The sequence below is a fragment of the Anoplolepis gracilipes genome, chromosome 6 (genome assembly GCF_047496725.1).
Source record: "Anoplolepis gracilipes chromosome 6, ASM4749672v1, whole genome shotgun sequence".
In the NCBI taxonomy this organism is placed as follows: Eukaryota; Metazoa; Arthropoda; class Insecta; order Hymenoptera; family Formicidae; genus Anoplolepis; species Anoplolepis gracilipes.
Window position 1 is genome coordinate 724,005 of NC_132975.1, and position 25,684 is coordinate 749,688.

Here is a 25,684-nt window from a genome sequence, read left to right on the forward strand (position 1 = left end):
TTTTTTTAAATTATGTTTTTAGATTCTTCACATCTTTCTCTATGAAAAAGGTATTCTTGTTTCACTTCGTTAAAACTGTTTTCAAGAAAAACGTATTTGATCGATAGAAAGAAAACCTTTATTCGTAATAATTTAATAATGATTTTCAAAATAATGCAAAATTACATTGTGTATCAAAGACAGAACAATTACTTAAAAAATTATTTATCACTGCGAACAAATTAGAAATGATCCTGCGATATTATGGCGCGTGCAGCAGTCATCAATTTGTCGTACACGGGAATGCATTAGAGTCGGTGAAAATCATTTCGAACATTTTTAAATCTTGCTAAATTCGTTTTCTTTTTTTAAATAAATTTTAATACATATATACATACATATATATAATACACATATATATGCATATATAAATATACATATAAAACACACACACACACACACACAATATGTTTCGATAAACGTGGACAATCTGTTTAAGGTAAAGGGCAGGTAAAAATTCCATATGTACATAAGTTAAAGAGAATATATAGATATATTCTATATATAATTATATGAATATACTTATATATGTGATTATGACAAATTTTTGCTTGAGTTATATTATAACAATGTAAATAATTATATGTTATGTAAATATAAATGCTGCATTCGCATTATCTTTGTAACACGTTTTATTTCTTTGACGATCAATAAAACACTCTGATTAAAGGTGATGATAAAACCATAGGCGGTATATGTAGTGATTCAGTATGATTTCTATTACGTGCATAGTTATACGAATACTGGATTTGATAAACACAATTGTGTCTATAATATTAGAGTAAGTACACTTGACGCATATTAATTATAAGTTAATATTTTTGACTTTTTTAAGATTATCGTACAAGTTATTTTCAGAAAATGGAATCAAAAAAGTGGCAACTTCCGATTTCAACAGGCCGATCTCTTGAAAAGATTTTGCGTTTTCTGGGAATCAATTTGTCGAGTTATGTTGGCAGATTATACAGTTTCATACTTATGGTATTATTCTTCATATTAAGTCAGATGTCTTGGCACGATGTTTGCACTGAATATTGTAAAGTGCATCTTATCAGAAAGTTCATGGTAATGTTGGAGTACATTCTATATGTCCTCTTAGTACTGACAACAATGGGCACATCTATATTTCGTCCAAAACAATTCACTTTTCCTCGTCAAGAGGTATTCATCATAGATTCTATGTTTGAGTAAGGATTTTTCTTTATTAAGTAATTAGTCATCAGTGTAAAATTAATTTTATACTTCCTGAAATTTATCCTTGTTAATTGTGCTATATTGTTATTATATTTGTATCCATTTATAGATTTATGTGTATGTCCTAAATTACAGTTCCATAATTTAAAATATATTTGAAAAAGATAAAGGAAAATTTTACCAGCCTTACATTTCTAAATTTTAAATTTTTATTATTTGCGCTGCATTGTATTATGACTTATGTTATATGTAAATGTATGAGGTTGTTATGCGAATTATGAGGAAGAAATTAAAATTTTACTAATCTTATATTTTTTTTCAGTAACATGAAAATGTTAGTCTCAACTAAATACATTAGTATTTCAGGAACTTTGTAAAGTAATGTTATATTAATATTTATACAATGTTAGGCCTTCTAATAGTATTTTTTTAAATAGAGTACTCTTGTATATAAAAAGGAATATTATATTGGCTTATTCAATCGATTAGCGAAAAATTGATTAAATATTGGTTTTTAATAGTTTTCAATTTTTTTCGCTAGTTGAATAATTCTTAAATTCCTTATTTTCTAAGGAAAAATCTTGTAAACAATCTGCAAAAAATCCATTCAAAAGTTAAAGAAAGCAAATCCTTTTTCGTATTTTTAGAATATAAGATATGAATACATATTATATGTTACATATTAATATTTATTTATCATATAATATACATATATCTATTTATTATTGGATATTTCTTATATCTTATGTTATATATTATTTTTAATATATAAGGATTACAGATAAAATATTTATTCAAAATTGTGATGACAAAAAATTTATAACTGATAGCTCGTATTTTCTGCTTCATTGATATCCGCTTCAAGTTTCTGTTGCTTTATCTTTTTTGTACAAAAAAATATCACGAATTAATTTATTATCACATGCATTCGTATAAATCTTTAAAAATTACGATTTTTTGCAAATATATATATATTTATATACAGGATGTCCCAGATCACCCGTACACCCCTCTTATTTCGGAAACAGAGCGTTTTAGAAAAAAATGTTTTAGACAAAAGTTGCATGGTTTCGAAGGATACATAAGATGGTGTCATTGGTTTGACCTTGAATTTTCATTTGAAGGTCATGTAAAGGTCAGCTTGATTTTTTTTAATGGAACACTCTATTTTTTATTGCATATTCTTGTAGCTTACCTCGAGAACTTTCCAAAACACTCAATCAAATGTTTTTTTATTGCGTATTTTTCGAATTATAAAGCTTGAAAGTTGTAATATTTTGACATAAAATACAAGATATCTCGTAAAATATTCATTTTTCGATTATCTTACCAGAATACTTTTATGTACAGAATAATGAGACAAATCAATTAGCGTAATTAAAACACATAATTATGTTAAAGTAAAAATGTGTAACTGCTAGTTGCATTCAGATTTTTTCTTAAAGAAAACTATGTGTTTTCTTTACACCAATTGATTTGTCTTATTATTCTGTGTATAAAAGTATTAAGGTAAGATAATCGAGAAATGAATATTTTACGAGATATCTTGTATTTTATGTCAAAATATTGCAAATTTGAAGCCTTATAATTCGAAAAATACTCAATGAAAAAACATTTCATTATAGTGTTTTGGAAAGCTCTCGAGGTCAGTTACAAGAATATGTAACAAAAAATAAGGGGTACCATTTAAAAAAATTGAGGTGACCTTCACGTGACCTTCAAATGAGGTAATTATTTACTTTAACGGACACCTCGCCAATGACTTTGACCTTGATATATTTTATAGAGAGGAAATTACTGATCAACTTTTCCTAATAACTTAATTGGCGGTCTCGTTTGGTTTCTGAGATATGCGACTTTGAAATATTATAATTTTTCTACATACATGTGCAATAGTACTAATAATTTTTTAAAGTTATTAGGAAAAGTTGATCAGCAATTTCCTCTCTATAAAATATATCAAGGTCAAAGTCATTGGCGAGGTGTCCGTTAAAGTAAATAATTACCTCATTTGAAGGTCACGTGAAGGTCACCTCAATTTTTTTAAATGGCACCCCTTATTTTTTGTTACATATTCTTGTAACTGACCTCGAGAGCTTTCCAAAATACTATAATGAAATGTTTTTTCATTGAGTATTTTTCGAATTATAAGGCTTCAAAGTTGCAATATTTTGACATAAAATACAAGAGGAGGGCCTTCGGCCCTTTCCCTCTCGCACCCACCCCGTATGTAAGAAAATTATAATATTTCAAAGTCGTATATTTTAGAAACCAAATGAGACCACCATAAAATTCAAAGCATGCGTTACTTAGGAGTGTACTTTCTACAACATATGTTAAGATCATTGGAATCGGGGGTGGTATAAGTAAACCCTTCCTATAAATAAACATTTACCATTAAATATCTCGAAAAGTATAAGAGACCGCTATTTAAGTTATTAGGAAAAGTTGATCAGTACTTTCCTCTTTAAAACATATATCAAGGTCAAGGTTATATATATATATATATAATATTGTTTGCTGAGCGTTTTTAATTAATAGTTTAATAATTATTGCGCAAATCGCAAAATGGTACAGGACTTTTATGTTCAGTTTGACCTGCTCTATCTGCCCTAGAAAGGTGAGGCGGTAATTACCGGACACCTGTATATATATATATATATATATTTGTTATGATCTATCTCTTTTAATCGACCACCTTAAATAACTCGCTTCTTTTTGATGATACGAAAAAATGTTCAAGGGAAAAGTTGCACCGCTCGAGGGGACAATTATAATGATAGCAAAAGTTTTTGGTTTAAGATCATTTTTTTTAGAGATTTGGAGGTCAAGATAATTTTTTAAAACGCAACTACGTTTTCGTTTGCGCCATTTTACAGCCAACATTGAGAAGAGTTCAGTGACCTATGACAACAAGACCTTTAAATGACCTTGAATATGAATATTTAATAAGGAATCTTATATGTTTATCAGAACAAAAAAGTCAAACATTTACGCTCTTCAACACAAAAATTTATTTAAAGTGATGTTCAAAATGATATCCTCCGACTTCAATGCATTTTTGAATACGATACATAAATGATCTCTTACACTTTTTTTCATTTCTGAATTTATACTCGCACATTCAAAATGCGCTCTTTTATGTTTTCTTTTGTAGTTGGTACAACGTTACAACGAAATTTGGTTTCTTTTAAATAAATTTTAGTACACAATGTAATACTAAATATAATATGTGTGCGGTTTTGGCGCAGTGAGTTGAGCGTCTGCTCACTATGCCTAAGATCTCGGGTTCAAATCCGAACAAAACCATCGAATTTTTATTCAATGTTATTTGATCGCCACCTCTCGGAAGGCAATGGCAAGACCACCGAGAGTATATCTTGCCGCAAAAAGAACTCCCTCTATCTAGGCCGTTCGGAACCAGCATAAAACAGTAGGTCCCTATGACCGCAGGTAAGACGCTCTCTGCGGTCACATGCTAGAGGGAATGAAAAGGGTTTTTGGAAGGAGGTGTAGAGAAGGATAAAAAGGGTTGGTGTATCTGAAAAACACCCCGGCAATCCTGAGGGAAGTCCGGTATAAATCTGTTTATCCGTTTTACTAAATATAATATTATACATATAATATTTGCAACAAATAATGAGAAATTTCGTGAAACTGAAAGTGTGCGTTCATATAAAAAAATAAGACTTTCATGTTCTCCTTTGTAGTTGGTACATCGTCGTAACGAATTTAGCCAAATTAAAAAAATTGTTCGAAATAACTTCCACCGACTCTAACGCATTCCTGTGCACGATGAATTGATGACTGCTGTACGCATCATAATATCCTCGAATCATTTCTTATTTATTCACAGTGATAAATAATTTTTTTCAAATAATTGTTCTCTCTTTAAAATATAATTTTATATTATTATTTTATATTTTGAAAATCATTCAATTATTACGAATAAAAGTTGACTCTTTATCAAACAAATGCATTTTTCTTGAAAACAGTTAATTTTAACGAAATTAATTAAGAATAACTTTTTCTTAGAGAAAGATGTGAAGAATGTAAAAACCTAATTTAAAAATAAAAAAGCCCACCGGCTTTAAAGTTTTGTAAGTTAAAAAACTTACAGGTAATTCGATTCTGGCTCTCCGAAATATAAAAAAATCTGCCACACTATTTTAAAGATCTTCACTTAATATTAAAAAAAGTTCTTATACACTCACCTGCAAAAAAAAACGGGCCGCCCAAATTAAGTACAAATTTTTTAACATCTTCCAATAGCGATAACTCGGCCAAAAATCATCGTATCAGGATGGGCCAAAGTGCAAATGAAAGCTTAAACATTCCTCTAAACAACAAAAAAATTTATAATTTTTTTACAATAAATATTACAAAATAGGGGACCTTAGGGCGAGACCTTAAAAAATGAGGGAAGAATTTTTTTTTTAAACTTTTACGCAGCTAAATGGAGTTGACTCCCTAGTGCAAAACTGTATGGGTTTTGAAGCTTATTCAATTCCTAACAAATCCATATTTTGTCCATTTTTCTACGACGATTTTTTTAATGCCAATTTGTAGATTTCTCGTGAGTGCGTGCTGCGTGTACATTATGTATATTATGTATGCATGTATCCTGCTCTTAGCGTTACCCAGGATCAACGGCGTGGACGTGGCAGGAATCTGATCCCATGTGTTGTTGCGTGCGTGCGTGCGTGCGTGCGTGCGGGCGTGCGTGCGTGCGTGCGGGCGGGCGGGCGTGCGGGCGGGCGTGCGTGCGTGCGGGCGTGCGTGCGGGCGTGCGTGCGTGCGGGCGTGCGTGCGGGCGTGCGTGCGCGTGTGTGCGCGCGTGTGTGTTTAGTAATGCGTATTGTCTCCTCTCGCACGTAATAATTCTTCTATTCGTTAGGGCATACTGTTAATCTTTGTTATGTCTTCTTGTTTTAAATTATCCCATTCTTCTTGTAAAACATTGCGAAGTGCTATTAACGTTAGAGCATTATGTTTTTTAACTCTTCGTTTTAGTATGTCCCATAAATGTTCTACAGGGTCCCAGAACAACCTTCCGTCCGTAAAATGACGTATTCCTGACACAATTTTAAGACAATTTTTCCTTTACCAAAATTTGATTTGAAGCGTAGTTTTTGAGTTATAAGTAAAAATAGTTAGTAAATCATACGTCAAGTACAGAAAGCAGGCAGGAGTGGCGTGGCGCACCGTGAGCCCGGACGCAGCTGACCGTCCGACGGGTGATTACCGCCGCATGAGTCGCTAAAACTATTTTATCTTATAACATAAAATTATGCTTTAAATAAAATTTTGTTAAAGAAGAAAATGTCTTATAATTACGTCAGGAATAAGTTCCTTAAAATAACGTTATTTTAATGACCAAAAGTTGTTCCGGGTCGCCAGCTGTCGGACGCTGTGATCAGCTGATTGCTACACGCGATGTGTGTATGCCTGAGTGTGTGCGTAAAAGAAAGAGACAGAGTGAGTGAGAGAGAGAGAGAGAGAGAGAGAGAGAGAGAGAGAAAGAAAGAGGGAGAGAGGGTGAGAGAGGGAGAGAGGGAGATAGAGAGAGAGAGAGAGAAATAACTGTCTCCGCGACGACGACGCTCCTTCAATTGTCATCGACATTGTCGTCGACGACTTTAGACCGATCGATATATTGATTTTCCGGCTCAGCTGAGAGAGTCAATCAATATTTTTGAAAAACGCGCGCTATTACCTTTTCGAAACTATTGCATTCACAATGCGAAGGAAAAAATTTTGGAAAATTAATTTTTATTTTGCTCACAATGAGATGTTTCAACGTGAAAATGTATTGGTCGCTTTGAAAAGAGTAGATTGACTAAAAAAAAATTTTTAGAGCAAATGCTCGAAATGCCCGCCGTCCATCCTAACGCAAGCTCTTATGCGTTTTATCAAATTTCTTTCGACGTTCTCCATTACTTTTTTGTCGATATTCCAAATAGTAAATCGTAATTTTGTCTTCGTTCCAAAAGTGTATATTATGCACATTAAAAATTCCTTCTTGTGTGAACAGTGATTCATTACTGAATATCACATGAGAGGAATATGTGAGATCTCGATCGATGTTTCGCAGAAATATTTCGCAAAACGTTCGTGTTACAGGGTAATCTGCTGGTCGTAAATGTTGCATGCGTGTATAATGAAACGCGTGCAACTTTTTTTCTTTTAATATTCTTTGTACGGTTGTACGAGATAAATCTTATTCTCGAGCAACTACTCGAATACTCGTTTCGGGATCATCCTCTAAAGCACATATGACTCTCTTCGTGTTCCGTACATTTCTAACGTCGCAATCTTTCCCAGTGTCGTGTTTGTTCGGCAGGACACTGTTAGTATCGTACAGTCTTTGAGCTGCTGCAAGTATGACGTGACTCGATGGATGTTTTCGGTTTGGATATAATTCATCGTATCTTCTTGCAGCATGGTTCTGCTGCTTGTGACACTCGCTAAGTGCCATCAGCATGTTGTAGTATTCTTGAATTGTGTACGCTGCCATCTTCTTCGCGCTTATTGATAATCGCTGATAATCGCAGGCTGATTGATTGCAGCATCGATCGTGCGTCTAATTTACAGGAATAGAGCAGTTAAGTACCGCAACATAACGTCTCCTCGAACTAAGCCTGTATAATAGTTTAATACTATAATACATAGACACGAGCGGGCTGCAAGGTAGTGTGTGTGCGTGTATGTGTGTGCCTCAACGCGCCGCCGCCGCCGTGCCGGCTTGCGCAGCTCTATCCCCACTTACTGGCGTGTGGCTCTGTCTGTGAGCCTTGAGTATCAGCGAAAAGAAGATCGCGGAAAGAGAAGCAGAGAAGCGCAAGTTGTATGTTCAACAGCCGACAGTCTTTGTTAAAAGCTTAAAAAAATTCATTAATAATATTTTGTATTTGGTCAGATGTCAGATAAAATAAAAATTTTCCTTTGTGGTCCAAAATCTATTTTACAGTATTAAAATCTTTTAAGAAATATAACATTCGATCATTTTTTATTTGCATAAACAGCTTTGCTAAGTTTGGCTAAATCGTAAAAAAATGGAACGGAATACTACAATCATCGATTTCTTTAAAAAAAATCGAAACAAGATAAAAGTTTAGCTTCGAAATCTCCACCTCCATCTTTATCTTCTTCTTCAACTTTTAATTTTCCTTCTTCAACTTCAGTTTCCTGTTTATCTTCCCCCTCTCCGTCAACTTCAGCTTCCTGTTTACTTTCCCCCCTCCGTCAACTTTAATTTCTATTCCTATTCCAGTATCTTTTGAAGAGAATGATATAATTATGTTTCTCAATAAAAAATTGGACATATTTCAAAAAGTGGACGCTTTAAACAATGTTTTTACACCTGATCAAGATTTTGTTTTTCCAAAAAATCCACAATTGTGAAATTTAAAATTTTAATACGCATGGCTTCATAAATTTAAATGGCTTTCCTATTCTAAAGCAAAAGTAAATATTGTGTTATTTTTGCCCCTGAATCTGTTGCAAACCAAGATCTAAAGCAGTTGGTGAAACAGCCTTTTCGCAAAAAGAGTCTTGAAATCTTTAAACATCATGAGAATTTACAATATCATAAGAAATCCTTGCTTGATTTTGAATCGGCTTTTCTGATTACTAAGAAAAAACAAGAAACAATATCTGTTGAAATTAATAATCAAAAAAGAGAGGAAATCGAAAGAAATCGAAAATATTTAAAACCGATAATAGAGACAACTCTGTTATGTGGATGACAGGGCTTATCTTTAAGAGGTCATTGAGATAACGGTAGAATTGATCCACAGATAGATCCGGAAGAGAATGACGGAAATTTTAGAGCACTCTTAAGATTTAAAGTCAGAGACGATAAGAAATTGTGTCATTTGTTTCAGACCCAAAATAAAACTATTTTATATACTTCTAAAACAACACAAAACAAAATAATCGATATTTGCAATTCACTTATTTTTAAAAAATTGATTTCGAGAATAAAAGATAGCGGATTTTTTTTCGATTTTAGTTCATGAAACTACAGATATAGCAACTCAAGAACAAATGTCTCTATGCGTTCGAATATTTAACAATCAAACGATGTAAATTGAAGAACTCTTTTTACAATTCTCCGCCATTCAAGACTTAACGAGAGAAGAATTAGCTAACAACATTTTAAAAGTCGTGATGAAAAGTCTTGATCCAATGAAAATTCGAGGACAAGGATATGACGGTGCTGCTTCGAAGAGTGGAAATTTTAATGGAGTTAAAACGCATGTTTTGAAAAAATATCCTTTGGCAAAATATGTGCATTGCACAGTACACGTTCTAAATTTAGCAATTTCCGACTCTTGCAAAATGAGAGAAATTTCTTTCCAACTGTTCGAGTCCTGGCTAAGAACGTCTTTATATAGTCGAATCTGACTCCTTTGTCTCGCGCCGTCAAAGTCGCGTGCCGTCGCGTATGGTCGCAAGTCCCTTTGTAATAAGATCGGACGCAACCCAACAATATTCGCCGCGTCTTTAATCTTTCCGCAATGTTTTCCGCGGCAGTTCGGTTTTGATACATCGCCATGCATGTACGCATAATATGTGTGTGTGTGTGTGTGTGTGTGTGCATATGTGTCGAATGGTTTACAAGGATGAGCGCTCATTTGTACATAACATACTCCTCCCGTTGAGAGGGTACCGATCAACCTTTTTGTTATAGTATGGCTTGGTGATCACTGTAACGCATGTATATTCGTACATACTCGCATAGTAAATGGATCATGATCTTAACGTATTGAAATCGCATAACAATGTTGTTCTTAATTTTTTGTTAGTATTATGTTCGCAGAGGTATTATAAATTCGCATAAATTCGCATGGATATAATGTTCGTATAAGTTAATATAAATTCGCATAGGTAGGACTCAATTTGACATGAGTCACCCATCTGTTGGAAGAAAGCATAAGCATTTTGTTGACCTCTTCACTTCGCTTTTGATTGTTTTAAGTTCGGCCACTCGTGCAATTCCATCATCACCAGAATACAACTTCGTGATTCTGCCTATTGGCCATTGCGTACAAGGTATGTTTTTATCCTTGATGAGCGCAATTGTTCCGACGTTGAATTTTGGCTCGTCCTTCACCCATTTAGAACGGTTTTGAAGTTCGTTTAGATATTCCAAATGCCATTGGGCCCAAAAATCCTGTCGCACCTTTGTTATGTGTTGCCAAAAGGTGGACAATCGATTGGCTGGAACAGAATGTAAGTCGCCCTCCGGAAGGATTGTGAATGGCTTGCCAATTAAGTAATGAGCGGGTGTTAACACAGACAAGTCGTTCGGATCAGATGAAAGGGAAGTGATAGGTCGGGAATTCAAAATACTTTCTACTTCTATTGTAAATGTGTTCAATTCCTCAAACGTAAATAATGAATCACCGATCACTCGTTTAAAATGATGTTTGAAAAGTTTTACGGTAGATTCTCACAAACCGCCGAAGTGAGGGGCGATGGGAGGTATAAAGTGCCAAGCTATACGATTTACACTTGAATATCTGTTTATGAGATTTTTGTGTTCTTTAGAATTAAATAGAACGTATAATTCTTTTAACTGGTTGTTAGCCCCTACGAAATTGGTTCCATTGTCCAAATAAATGTGGCACGTCTTGCGACGAATTGCCTCAAAGCCGCGAGAAAACCCTCAGACGACAAATCGCTTACGATCTCAAGATGTACTGCCTTCACCGTCATGCAAACGAATACACAGATATAGGTCTTTATTCTTGATCGATTTCGGTATTTTTTCTTCTTTATATGAAATGGACCGCAAAAATCGATGCCAGTGTTGTCAAAAGATATCGCTTCGCATACGCGAACTGACGGGAGATTACCCATTTTATATTCTACTGATTGAGCATCGAATCGCACACAACGTATGCACGTGCGTATTATTTTTCGAACTTGATTTCTGCCGTCGAGTAACCAGAATTTCTGTCTAAGTATGCGTAGTCTGAATTTCAGTGTGATAGTGTTTTTCGTGGATCTCGTATAATTTGATCTGTGAGACGATTACGACTAAGAAGTAGCATGGGATGCTTACGCGCAAATGTTAGTTTCGATAACTAGGCGACCCCCGACTCGAATTACGCCATCCTCATCTATAAATGGATTTAAGTTCGCGAGCTTGCTCTTGTATGATGATTGTTCGTTTTTGAGTTTTTTGATTTCGTAGGGGTATTGAGCGGTCTGAAGAAGTCGTATCACACGTATTTCTGCTTCATGTATTTCTTTAGCGCATAAGGGCCCGTGATATTGATTGGCCGGTCTTATCCGGAGACACAAGGCGACGATTCTGCATAACTTTGAATACGAGGAGTATTTTTCAAATATTTCTAGCCCGATACATGTTACCGTGAGACAGGTGTTCTTTTTCAATTCGGGAATTTCTACGATTTGTATAATGTTGTTGGGCCAATTATTTTCGTCTCTAACTAACCATGATGGTCCCGAGCACCATGTTGTATTGCACAAGAAAGCATGAGGGAGCTGACCCCTCGAGATCGCGTCTGCAGGATTATCTTCCGATCGAATATGACGCCAGGCATTTGAACCGGTAAGTTCGTGTGTTTCTGTGACTCGATTCGCGACTTAAGTTTTCAATAAATGAGGCGGTGTTTTTAACCAATGCAAGACGATAGTTGAATCGCTCCAAAAGAATGTTTTATCGGGTATGATATCGAGTGCGTGAATTATTTCACGATACAATCTAGCTAATAATAATGCTCCGCACAGTTCGAGTCGGTATAGTAACTGTTTTTATAGGAGAGACTCGGGATTTAACGCATAATATTTTGCTGACGATTCCTTTATGTTTATCCACCGAACGGACGTAAATGCATGTTCCATATCCTGTATTACTAGCGTCGCAGAAACCGTGCAATTGAATGTTATTATTATCATCTACGAATAGTTTGCGATCGAAAGTGATTTCGTGTATTGATTTTAATTATAGAATAAACTCGGATCATTTCGTATGGATAGTCTGTGGGACCGATGTACTCCGCATCGCCATAACTCCTGTAATATTTGTTTAGCATATAAGACCACGAGACCCAACAAACCAAAAGGATCATAGATCTTCGCGATTTCCGATAGAATTGTTCTGTTGGTTATTGTATCTGTAATCTCGATCGGACGTGCCGAATAACATATTTTATCATGACGGGTATTCCACGATATGCCAAATTCTTTAAGGAATGATTGTTTCCTAGTGTGTAATTTGCATGTAAAATGTTGTCCGATAAATCGCGAATTATGTTCGGGTCATTGGATGCCCATTGTTTTATGGAAAATCCGCCGCGCGATAATAGTGTGATTATCTCGTCTCGGACACATCGAGCTTCCTCGACAGAGGAGGCGCCCGTCAATAAATCGTCTATATATAAGTGGTTTTTTAAAATCTTAGCTGCCCTAGGGTACGCGCTGCCTTCGTTATCCGCGAGTTTCTGTATAACGCGAATCGCGAGAAATGGTGATGAAAAAACTCCGAATGTGAACGTGTTTAACTAAAATGGTTTTATCGTACCGTTTTCACGCCATAGAATTCTTTGATACTGACGATCGTCTTTGTGTAATAGTATTTGACGATACATTTTTTCTATGTCAGCCGTGAGAACGTAGTTGTATGTCCGGAATCTAATTAGATGCGAAAATAAATTTTCTTGGATTGTTGGTCCTACCATTAATAAATCGTTCAGTGATACGCCGTTAATTGATTTTGATGACGCGTCGAATACAACCCGAACCTTCGTAGTGCTACTTGATTGTTTTAGCACCGCGTGGTGAGGCATGTAAAAACCATCGCTATCTATGTTCTGAATTAATGACATGTGCCTTAACTGTTTGTATTCCTCTATTACTCGCGTGTATTCTAAACTCAACGTTGCGTCTCTACTCAATTTGCGTTCTAATGATTCTAGGCGTTTAAGCGCGATAGATCTCGTTTCGCCGATACGATTGTTTACCTTGCGAAATGGCAAACGAACCACGTAACGTCCTTCATCATTACGCCTTACATTCTTTATGAAGTGTGTCTCACATTCCCTTTCTTCTTCTGACCGAGGTTCGGTCATCGCGACTTTTTCGATAGTCCAAAATTTAGCCAGCTGATTTTCTAAACTCGTTAAGTAACACGACGGTTTTTTGTTAGTGTTCTGCATGGGATTGCTACCCGCGACTATCCATCCCAGCAGTGTTTTTTGTAGGTATAAATCATAACCGTCGTATGACAAATTAATTTGACCGACTGATAGTAATGATAAAGTAGCCCCCGATCCGATTAATAAGTCAACCGTGCGTGGCAAGTAAAATTCCGGGTCTGCTAATTTAATATTCCGTGGTATTTTAATAGCATCTCGAGGAAATATTTCTGACGGAATTAAACTTGCGATAACCGGTAATTAGACGCAAAGTGCAATCGACGGATACAGGATTCAGATATAAAATTGTCGTAGCATATGTGTCCAACAACGCACGGCATTTTATTAGTTTATGTCTGCTGTCGCAAATGTATATCAATGCGCTTGTTAACAATTGCGGCGTAAAGGTGGGCATTATTGTCGCGAGGCTAATTGTTCTCCCCCCGGTCGGAACGATTAGTCAATCTGATTTAGATGCTTCGGGTTGCATCACATTAATTTTACTTGAGGTACTCGCGAGCTTCTCGAGATGCAATAGAGTATTATGACGTTTTTTACATATTGTGCAAGTCGAAAACTTGCACGGCGTACCACGATGGGAGCGTAAACAATTGTAACATAGACTCGCGTTTTTTACTATTTCGATGCGTTTGTGAGTTGGCGTTTGTCTAAATTTGTCGCACATGTACAGCGGATGTCGTTTGGTGTGGCAGCATATGCAATTCTTGGACGCGTTCAATATAAAGGCTTGATTAGGATACTCATTTCGTCTTCTTTTCGCCGGAGGTTCGCATTTCGTTTTATCATATTCCGTTATTTTCGATCGGTCTCGCTTTGATACGCTTTAATACCGCGGTTTTATACAAAAACTCATATAATTGCTTTAGCGAGGGAAACTCATCTCTGTCAAGAGATACCTCCCATCTTTCTAGAGTGGCTTTCGGCAATTTGTTCTCGAGAACGTGAAGGACCATTTCCGATCCTACTGTAACTCCTAACGCGCTTAATGAGGCAAGATGTTGCTGTGTGTCGTCCGCGAGCTTAGTTAAGCCGTCCGTTGTTTCTTTGTCTAGCGTGGGCAGATTTAATATCATCGAAAGATGTCGCGAAATCAATACTCGTTTTACCTCGTATGCTCGTTCTAAAACCTCCCACGCCTTCGCGTAATTTATACCGTCAATTGCAAAGATTTCTTTTTATTCGCGGCTTCGTCCTTTAACGAAGATTTAAGATAATGTAACTTATCTATGTCTGATAAGTCGTTTTGTGAATCAATTAGATTACGGAACGCGTTTTTTGAATGAAAGCCAGCCTTCGAATTTGCTATTAAAGACAAAGGTGCTGGTAATTTAATGCGACGCCCGGTATTAGCCGTTGACGACGTCGACCGATTCGTCGGATTATAGTCACTCGATTCATCGTGATCATTATTAGTCTCGTCTATCGGGTGCAAATGATTTTCAGTTTTGCTTACGAGAGAATAAAAACGTTCTTGAATATTTTCGAACTTATCTTGATGACACCCGTTCGGTTCTAATATTACGAGTTCATCATTGAACTCTTCGAATGCGTGATATAAAGTCGTTAAACGCGTCATGCGTAATTTCATAGTGGTATTGTAAATTATCCTTATCGAAAAGATTGTTCAGTGTCGTGATTTGAGATTTTAACGACGTTCGTTTTTGTAATAAAAGTTTGACTTGATCGGTCATTGTTGTAAGTTTATGAACAAAGGTCGAATGGAAGATAGGAATTAGTAGGACGATCAAACGACTCACCCTTTATCCTTGTAAATGCAAGCAGCTGATAATTATCAAATTCGTCCTGGCTCGCCTTGGCTCGTCCTGGCTCGTCCGGGCTCGACCTTGTATGAATGTCGAATGCTGTTTTTCTCACACACGCTGGTACTCTGCCACAGAGTACTTCACAGGAGGCACCAAATGGATTGTCGTCGATGTAAATAAATTAAGATTCACATCGTGTTTTAAATTCGTTTATTAATTTCGTTATATAATTCACTGTCACGAATACCGCCTGGGGTATAAATACCCTGAGTCTGATTGCGAACTTATGACACCGCCTAGGGGTATGAATACCCTGAGTCCGAATATTTTGTATAAGATTTTTCACTACTTCGCTTAGAGGTGTTTGCACCTTGAGTCGGAATAACGCACACCGTATTTCGGTATCGCCTGGGAGGTTCATCCTCTGAACTGTTTATGCGCGCAACTAACGATATAACATACAAAACTCAATTTTGGACGATGTATACTCTCTCGTTGTTTCTTTCCAACTATTCAAGTCCTGGCTAAGGACATCTTTATATAGTCGAATCTGACTTCTTTGTCTCACGCCGTTAAAGTCGCGTGCCGTCGCGTATGGTCGCAAGTCCCTTTGTAATAAGATCAGACACGGCCCGACAATATTCGCCGCGTCTTTAATCTTTCCGCAATGTTTTTCGCGGCAGTTCGGTTTTGATACATCGCCATGCATGTGCGCATAATATGTGTGTGTGTGTGTGCATATGTGTCGAACGGTTTACAAGGATGAGCGCTCATTTGTACATAACAATTAATATAACTATTTTGCATATACAACACGCTCCTGAACTCAACACTTTTTTTATCTTTTTGTTAAAAAGGTAATTTTTTAGAGATAAATATTACGGGATTAAAAAATAAATATTATGAGAATTTTAGGGACTCGTATTCACGCATGCGCAGTATGCGTGCTATTGTAAGAATTATAATTTTGTTATAATTAATGAATTATTATTAATTTATTTCTATGAGAGAGCCTCGTTATTATTTATTTATATAATTAATAAATAACCAACCAACAAATGTTTTGAAAGACAAAATTGTGACCAACAAACAATTTTCTATCGATTTGACCTATGATATATGAGAATTGAAAAAGATTGAAAATTTCAATTAGACGGGTTAACATCATGCTAATATTTATTTTGTTAATAACAATTAAATTAACAATCAACAATTGTCAAAATTGTGCCAACAATTATTAACAAACAACCAACGATTCGTAAAAAAAATTAGAAAAGTGAAAATTGACCGACTAACTTTACGGAGGTAAAAGGACGCATTAGATCGTGAAAGCGACTTATTGTTAGTATATTTATTAGCAAACCCATGTAGAACCGTATAATTACAGACCTCGTTACGCATCTAAAGCACAGGGCGATATGTGTTGTCCCTCGCTTCGCGCGAAAAATCGTAAACCCATGTGGAATCATATAATTGTAGATCTAATTTCAGTGCCAAAATAAACGGTGTCCAAATGAACGGTGCGCAAGTAAACGATGTCTAAGTGAACTGCAAAATCGCTTTTTAAATGAAATATACAATTCGATAAGGAAGGTTGAGGGTAATAAAAGTGTAAAAGGGTTTGAGTAAATGGGTCTTCTTTTCTGAGAAATTTACATGTAAAGTTGAGCATTCGACCACCTGTACGTTAACTACTATAGATAACTTTTACAAAACGTGAAGCGCGGTGGTTTGACAGACTAAGCATTACTTTTTTACTTCCGAAAAAATGCAACAAATGCATGACAATCCAACCTAAATAGATAAGATAGGAGAGTCGTTATTATTCAAGACATTCGACGAGATTCATAGAAAAGCACATTTATTGGAAACTAACAGTCAATTTTTGTTATACTAACAAGGAATGGGTACGAATTGCCCTTTTTGAATGAAACATATATCATTCGATAAGAGATGGTAGTAAAAAGTGTAAAAAAGTTTGAGTAAATGGGCCTTTATTTCCGAGAAATTTGCATGTAAAGTTGAGCTTTGACCAACTGTACATTAACTACTGTAGACAATTTTTACAAAGCGTGAAGCACGGTGCTTGAGCAGACTAAGGCTTTTATATATATATATATATACAGGGTGTCTCATAACTAACGAGCCAACGCTCGTGAGCGGGTAGAGTACAGTGAACTGAACAAAAAAGTATTAGGTCATTTTGCGATTTTTGCAATAATTATCAAAATATTAATTAAATAAGATCGGCGAATGAGCGCGCGTTTCGCGCGGTTAGACCATGAACCGTACGCTCTAGGCATGCCGGCGGCGAGTGTCGTGGCGTAGTATTACGTGCTGAACGCGCCGTAATGAATAAAAGATGCAGTTATCTGGTTACAAGACTTTATTAGGCACAATGTTACACGTCGAAGGTGTTCTCTCTGAGACTGACGACTTAGAACTAACTAATAATTGTGTAACTAACTATAAAATACAAGAAAGGCCCTTTGTGGGGGTTGAACAAAATTTCGGAACCCGTGGAAATAACGATCAATGATCGAATATGTTTTAATCTCGAAAGTGACGATTGGAGCGTGTTTCGGGAGTAATAAAGAAAAGGAAAAAGGTAAAGAGTAAATATGTGTATATATTATCTCATGAATCTTCCTATCGGTTCGTGGGTCGGGAAATTTGAGGAAATGAAAAAAAAAGTTTATTGGTTTTAGTTTAGGCGTTATTTGTTGATTTTAGTTTAGGAACGGAAATCATAAATGTTTAGGCGTTATTTGTTGATTTTAGTTTAGAAACGGAAATCATAAATGTTTAGGAATGCAAGTTTCGGCACTTAACACCCCCCTTAAATTATAGATCCTCCTGAATCTGAGATTAATTCGAATATTCTTATAGCTATAAGTTTGATAAGATTACAAGTGACGATATAGTAACTTAACCTAATGTTACAATGTAAAATACATATATAAAGAAAATAAGAAAAAGCGGTTACATTAAAAAAACTTATGTACTATGATCGCATATTTTCGCAAATGTACTTATGTCAAATTTACAAGTCGATTATTTCTAGAACGAGTTCGACGATTTTCACTGTTTCTTTCAAAAGTTTCCTGGTTTCGATTATTAGTAATCTTCTTAATTTCTATTTCGTCGTTCGGTACTGAAGTGAAAGTAACTACGTGTCGCGAGTCATTTTGCGGATGTGAGCTATGAATTTTTGCGTTGCCGTTAAAACAGTTATAAAAATATTGCATCCCTCTCTTGTTGTACAACATATCTTAAAAATATGAAAGCACTTATTTATTAATGAACATTTTACGATTATATACAAAGTGACTAATGCTATGACGGTGTAGAACATGTAATAAAATCAGCTTATAGTTTCTTCATATAAGGTTTTTGTTCGGTGGTGTCTACTTATTTCGTCCGCTTCTTTGTATATTTCATTAAGGGTAGATCTAGCAGTTTTAAGTAAATTAATATCTAAGTGTGATACTTTACCGATATTTAATAGCTGAAATTCAGACATTTATGTCATTTTTTTTTATATCGTCGCATAATTTCTTAATACTTAGGTTAACCTTAGGAATAAAATCTTTTTCGACGGTGTCTATTACGCTCACAGTTTGGCTATGTAATAAAACGTTGTCCGAAATGGCACCGCATTCTGGAGATAATTTAATTAATCCGGTTGCGAGTAGTTACGTTTGGCGTGGCTTGTCGTCTTCACATAAAATGTAAAGAGTCTCCTCCCGTGGCGCAGTATAAAGCCAGGAGTTCGGGTACTTTAATTGATACCAGACAGTATTGTGAATTTTCGCTAAACGTATATATATATATATATATATATATATCGTATTCTTTTAATATACTTTCTAATCTAGCAGATTTTAACAATTCTGATTCGCAGTTGTGAATAGATGAAAGTTGATACAGTAAATTAGTTTGTCTACAAATTATTTCTTGATTAATTTTCTTACATTTTGCTATGTCTTGAGCGGTTAGGTGCATATACCATTGTTTATCCGCTCTAAGTCCTATGTGCGAATATGTTGGATTTATGACAAAGTCATTTTGTTCAATTAACGGAATCTCGATTATATAAACAAGCCTATGGTTTTTATAATATATACTTATATCGCTGGAATCGATCAAATTATTAAATTAGTTTGGTTCTAATTTTACGGGTAACCTTCGATTTCTTGTCAAATATTGTGAATCCTTTAAATTGCTGAATAATTCTTTCGGTGTAAATATTTTGGGGTGGAGTAATCCCTGGCGGGCTAGTAATACGGCGTCCGTAAGTACTTCTAATTCTAATTCATATTCTAACAACATTTCGACGCATTCCAGTAAATACTTATTCGTATGTAGATCTATTTGCGTTTCGCCTAATCTTTCAGAATCCTTTTTTATTTGTGTGTAAAGTTTATTAAAATCAACTTCCTTAAACTTATCGTTATTCGCTTTAAAAACATCACTAAAATTACTAATGGTTAATTGAATGATGCTAATTTGCTTTTTGTATAAATTCATTAGTTGTTTTGAATTATTGTAAGCAAGATTTATTTGTTTGTTGTAGTAATCAGTGTCTGCTGAGTCTAGTGTACCAAATAGAATTTTTGAAATCTGTCTCACGAAGTCGAAAACGCCTCGCTTCATTCTTATACCGCGATTATTAAAATGAGGTTCATCGTCAGATCGCCCTATCATGTCGAATATGGTTTACTTCTAGTGCTATCAGTCTACGTTTAATCCGTGATAATTCTTTCTGTTCTGTGCATGTTATATTATAGCTAGCATAACGATAGTAGAGAATTTTAATCTTTTGTGCGTAAAATTTTAGTATCTTTTCCTTTAAGTTTAACGGCGCGAGATTAATGTAACTAATAAATTTCCAGTGATCTCTAAAATGAGAAGATCGCCTAAATTCTCAAAATAAACTCCTACCAAGTGCGTTAATGGTTGGTTTGTAAAGGCTTTGGGGAGTTCTGAACTAAATATCTTCGTCATCACCATCGTCATTGTGATCGTCATCCTGCAACGGGAAATACGCGCGTTTTAATTTATTAACGTGCAAAATTTGCTGTCTTTTGCCTCTTTTAATTTCATAATTCACGTCGTTTAATTTCCGTAGTACTTGAAAAGGTCCGTCGTATTGGTCTGTCAATTTTTTACTTCCTGTTCTAACCGTTTCGTGTAAAACATAAACATATTCTCCAGGATCTAAAATTAAAGGTTTCACGCGTCTATCATAATATTGTTTCGCGGATTCTTTTGCTTTTTGGAGATTTTCCTTCGCGCACCTTTTTAAATAGAATAATCTATCAACCAAATCTGCAAGAAATTCTCTATGTATAATTCCCTGTCGTGGTTCGGTGAGTTTAGAGGGTAATCGTGGTTTACGATCAAAAATTAATTCGTAAGGAGATATCTTTATCCCTTCATGATACGAAGTGTTATATGAAAACATCGCGGCATTTAGAGATGAATCCCAGTTATTTTGTTGTTGATTAATATAAGACTTTAAATATTCGGCTAACACGTGGTGTGAGCGTTCCAACGATCCGTTTGATTGCGGATGATAAACGCTAGTTTTAACCTGTTTCATTTTAAAGATTCTTGCAATTTCCTTCATTATTTCACCTGAGATATTACTACCTTGATTAGACAATAATTCCTCTGGCGAGCCAAAAGTGTACATATATTTATTAACAATTATATTAGCTATAGTTGTGCTGTTTGTGTCAGGTAACGGATACGCTATGCAGAATTTCGTCAATTGATCCTGTATAGTTAATATATATTTATTACCATTTTCTGTTTCTGGTAAGGGTCCTACAATATCTATTGCAACTTTTTGAAATGTTTCATGTGGCGTATCAGTAATTAATATAGGAGCTCTTGTTTTTACACGGACTAATTTTCGTTTTTGGCAATCTTGACATGCTTTTACATAATTTTTAGCATCCTGTTTCATACCATCCCATGAATAATATTGCTGTATTCGTTTTAAAGTTTTAGTGACACCTTTATGACCGCCGATTTTTGAGTTGTGTGATTCTTTAAGTATGTCTTGTTTCAAGTGTGGATCCGTAATTTCTTTAGTTAAAGATTCAAGTAAAAATACTTATATTGGTGTGTCTTTGAATAAGTATTTAATCATTTGAGTTATTTTTATTCTATTAGTAGTGTCTCCTATGTGCTATTGATATTATTTTTTAATTGTGTTCAATAGTATATTCTTTTAGTTTAACTAAACAATTGAAAATAATTTCTAGATTTGTGGATGCTTGTTTATTTTCCTGCGTAATTAGATTTATTTCAATTGAATGTTTCTTTTTTATTATATCGATATTCCCTGGTGTAAGTGTTAAATCTTCGGCTTTATTATCATTGGTTTTAGACAACGTAATTTTTATTTTAGGAGAAGGGATTGCTTCCGTTACTAATATTCCTTTTATTTTACCCGAAGTTTGTGGGATATTATCTGTTTTCCATAGTGAATCATTTAATGCGTGTTGTAAGAATAAACTATAAGTAAGATTTACTGCTCGAAGCTTTAGCTTGTAAAACTGATATTTAAGGTATTCTAGAAAGAGCATCCGCATTAGTATTTCGTTTCCCTTCTTTGTATAAAACTTCATAATCGTATTTTTCCAGTTTTAATCGCCAACGCATTAAACGAGATGACTTTAACATTAAAAAACCAAACTAATGGTTTATGGTCGATAATTATTTTAAATCTTTTACCATATAAGTATGGTCGAAAATGCTTTGTTGCTCATACGATGGCTAAGAGTTCTTTTTCCGTAGTATCGTAATTACGTTCTGCTTTATTGAGCGTTTTAGAAGCATAAACGGTTGGAAGATCATTCCTATCTTTCCTTGTGATAAAATTGCACCGATTCCTTCATCGCTAGCATCCGTAGTTAATATAAATTCTTTATTAAGATCTGGATATTGCAAAATAGGTTCACTTGACAATAATTGTTTAATTTATTTGCTGTCGCATTTCCCATTTAAATGGTATATTTTTCCTAAGAAGTGATGTAAATGGATGAGTAAGCAAGCTAAAATCTTTGATAAAACGTCGATAATAACCAACGAGACCTAAATATTGTCTAAGTTCTTTATGGTTTCTTGGAACGGGATATTGTTTTACTGCTTGCACCTTTTCTTAGGTTTTACTCCTTTGTCTGAAATTATATGGCTTAAATAGATCAATTCTTTTTTGAAAAATTCGCAATTATCTGGTTGTAAGCTAAGACCAGCTTCTCTTAATCGTTCAAAAAGTTGATTAAGTTTTTGTTTATGTTCCTCTAAAGATTCTGCATAAATGTCAATATCGTCTAAAACGAAACAAACATTTCCTTGTAAACCTGCTAAAACATTATCCATTAAACGTTGGAATGTTGCAGGGGCAACTTCTTTAAATCTGAAGGGCATCTTTTTATATTCAAAATGACCATTAGGTGTGCTGAAAGCTGTTTTTATTGAATCTTGTGGACTCATCGGAGTTTGATGAAAATCCGACGCTAAATCGAAACACGAAAAATATTTGACTTTTCCCAATTGATCTAAAATGTCTGTTATGTTAGGCAAGCATCGCCGATAGTTATCATTTAATTTACGAAAATCTATTACTAATTTCCATCTTTTGTTACCATTAGCATCCGCTTTCTTTGATACCACCCATAATGGTGAATTAAATGGTGAAAGAGACGGTTAAATAATATCTTGTTCAAGTAGTTTGTTAATTTGTTGTTTAATCTCCTCCTTGTGAATAGGTGGGTATCTGTATTGTTTAACGGCTATAGGAGCGTTATCCATAGTAGGGATAGAATGTGTGATTCGATTTGTTCCTTTTAATTTGTCTCCCGTGAATGAAATATGTCGTTATAATTTTCTATCGTAGGTAATAGAGAAAGTTGTTCTTCATTCAAGTGATTTAATCTTAAATTTTCCTTTAATAGTCTTAATCTATCCGTTAGATTATTTGAGATTACCGAATTAATTACGTACGCAGGGCTGTCCCTCGGGCTCGTGTTAATTAACACTGGCTCTACGTCGATTGTAGGTGTCTCGATATTCAATTCTTTTTCTGTCGTGTTAATTACATATGTATGTATATTACGGTTAGTTACTTTTATGATCTATAAGAAATACGCCGTTTGATATTTCTTGTCGATTTATTAATCCGTCATTAATATTATTTTGTTTAGCTCTAATTATACATGAGCATATGCTTCTAGCCGGTAATGTTAACATATTACTATATTCTAATGAATATACTTTATTATTAGTATAGTAACCGTTTGTTTCTTAAAGTCTATTTTTGCATTTTCGAGACGTAAAAAAGTTGATCCGATAATTCCTTGTTCTCTCAATGGAAATTTACTCGGTACTACGTGAAATTCATGATTGCCGTTTTCTGCATTTAAATATACAGTTCCGAGAGTTTGCTGTTTCTCTTCCGTTATGCCCTGTATTTCGACTTTTCTATCTTGATATACTAATGTATCTCGGAGCAAGGCATTCGCTTTAATAATGTTTATGTCAGCACCCGTATCTAATAAGAATTTGTCCGTTGGATTTCTGAGCTCGTTGAAAGGGATTGAGATAACGTTTCGGGAATTTATTCAGATTGTGTATGTTCGAGCTCTGTTTCGATCAGGTGAATCGGATTTGCACGGCTCGATGATTGGTCTTGGCGTTGCACGCTTGTCGCTTGGCCTTGATAGTTTAAATTATTGTTAGATTGATTATTACTATTATTATGGCGATAATTATTTGAATTATTTGAGCTATACCAATTATCGTTATTTTGCCCGTTATTTATTTGATATCTATTGGTTTGTAAATTAAATCTATTTCCAGAATTATTGTCGAAATTTTGCACAAGATTAAATTCACGTCTATTATAGTTATATTGAAAATTTGAATTTGAATTTCCGTTTCGGTTTTGCATGTGAAAAATTTTCCTCCTGCATTCATTTTCAGAATGCCCGATTTTTTTACAATAATTACAAGTTATAGTTTGAACGTTAGGTTTATTAACTTTAAATCTTTCTGCTTGATATTGTGACTTTCGTATAAATCTGACCTTCTACTGCTTCTTCTAATGTATTAAATTTTTGTGCTAAGAGATGTTGTCCGATATGTTTGTGTAATCCGCCCAAAAAGTTATCTATTAATTTATTAGTAGCAAAAGCTCTTAATCCTGTTCTTGCTGCTGGATCAAGATAATTAAAAATTGCAACAATCATTTCAGAATTTAATTTCCTTACTTTAGTAATATAATTTTCAACGGATTCATCTCTATTTTGCCTAAGATTATTTATTTCGAGTTCCCACTGATTAAAAGTTTTGTAATTGCCGAGTTCTTTTTCCAACGCGCTACATAATTTGTCGAGATTCGTTATCGTGTATAAGGATCTAACTAGTGCGGCTTCGCCTGTTAATTTTGTTTGGAGGATTGCTCTGAAAAAGAATGTTCTTTCGACCGGTTCGACTAATTCGAGAATTCCTTTACAGTCGGATATGAATTGATGTGTTAGGATATTTTTACCATTGAAAACTGGTAAAAGTGTTAAACTATTCCGAATAGAAAAATAACTATTATTTGACGAAACAGGGGATCTACGACTATGGCTCATCTCGTCTTGGTTTTGCGTAAAATCTGCCGCTTGATCGTTCATGATTATCGATTTTTTCTTTAATGTAAATTTAAATTCTAAACTGCTATTTCGTAAAACTACTATTTTCTAAACTACTTTCTTCGGAGCTATCTGTATTATAATGCGCTTTAGGATTTCTGTAGTTCATTAGCTTACAGTAATACGGCGTATAACATCATTGCTGGGGGTTGGGGGATGCTTGACGTTGCTCCAAGATGCTGTTGACTCGAAATCCTATGAAGTAGCCCTTTTACGTGTCGGCCGTCCATGGAGTTTCGTTGTTGGCGTTCTCTTGGAAAGGTTCCGGAATGCTTCGTCTTCTTCTTCGCCCGTTGTATTTCCGCAACGTCTACCTGACCTTTTACCTTGTATATTGAGCAGTCATATTTGTCAAGGTTTTATCGGTGGATAGACCACAAAATTATTGCACCTATTGCTGCACTTGTTGAACAGGAACAGTTAGCGTTAGTCTTCGGTCTTCTACCTCAATGTTTCGCTGTACGGCTTGTAAGGTTTTCTCGAATTCAGACTTCTCCGCTCGTATTCTTTTTTCCTACTTTATTTCGACTTCGTACTTTATGTAAATAACGAAGTGAAATAATTGATAACGATTTGTCTTCTGGATAACTGGGTACCGCTGCCACCAATTTTTACGTGCTGAACGCGCCGTAATGAATAAAAGATGCAGTTATCTGGTTACAAGACTTTATTAGGCACAACACGTCGAAGGTGTTTTCTCTGAGACTGACGACTTAGAACTAACTAATAATTGTGTAACTAACTATAAAATACAAGAAAGGCCCTTTGTGGGGGTTGAACAAAA

General features: G+C 34.9%; 1 protein-coding gene and 1 pseudogene across 1 annotated transcript in view; one reads left to right on the top strand and one right to left on the bottom strand.

Moving 5' to 3' along the window:
- Positions 1 to 471: 471 nt before the first annotated feature.
- The window catches only part of LOC140666906 (uncharacterized), a 132,238-nt gene continuing 107,025 nt past the window's right edge, over positions 472 to 25,684 (top strand). The window contains exons 1-3 of the mRNA XM_072894460.1: positions 472 to 489; positions 710 to 820; positions 898 to 1,226. Of these exons, the coding sequence (XP_072750561.1) occupies positions 901 to 1,226 (326 nt within the window). The 5' untranslated portion in view covers positions 472 to 489; positions 710 to 820; positions 898 to 900. The remainder of the gene's footprint in view (positions 490 to 709; positions 821 to 897; positions 1,227 to 25,684) is intronic.
- LOC140666495 (uncharacterized) lies at positions 18,883 to 20,200 on the bottom strand (annotated as a pseudogene).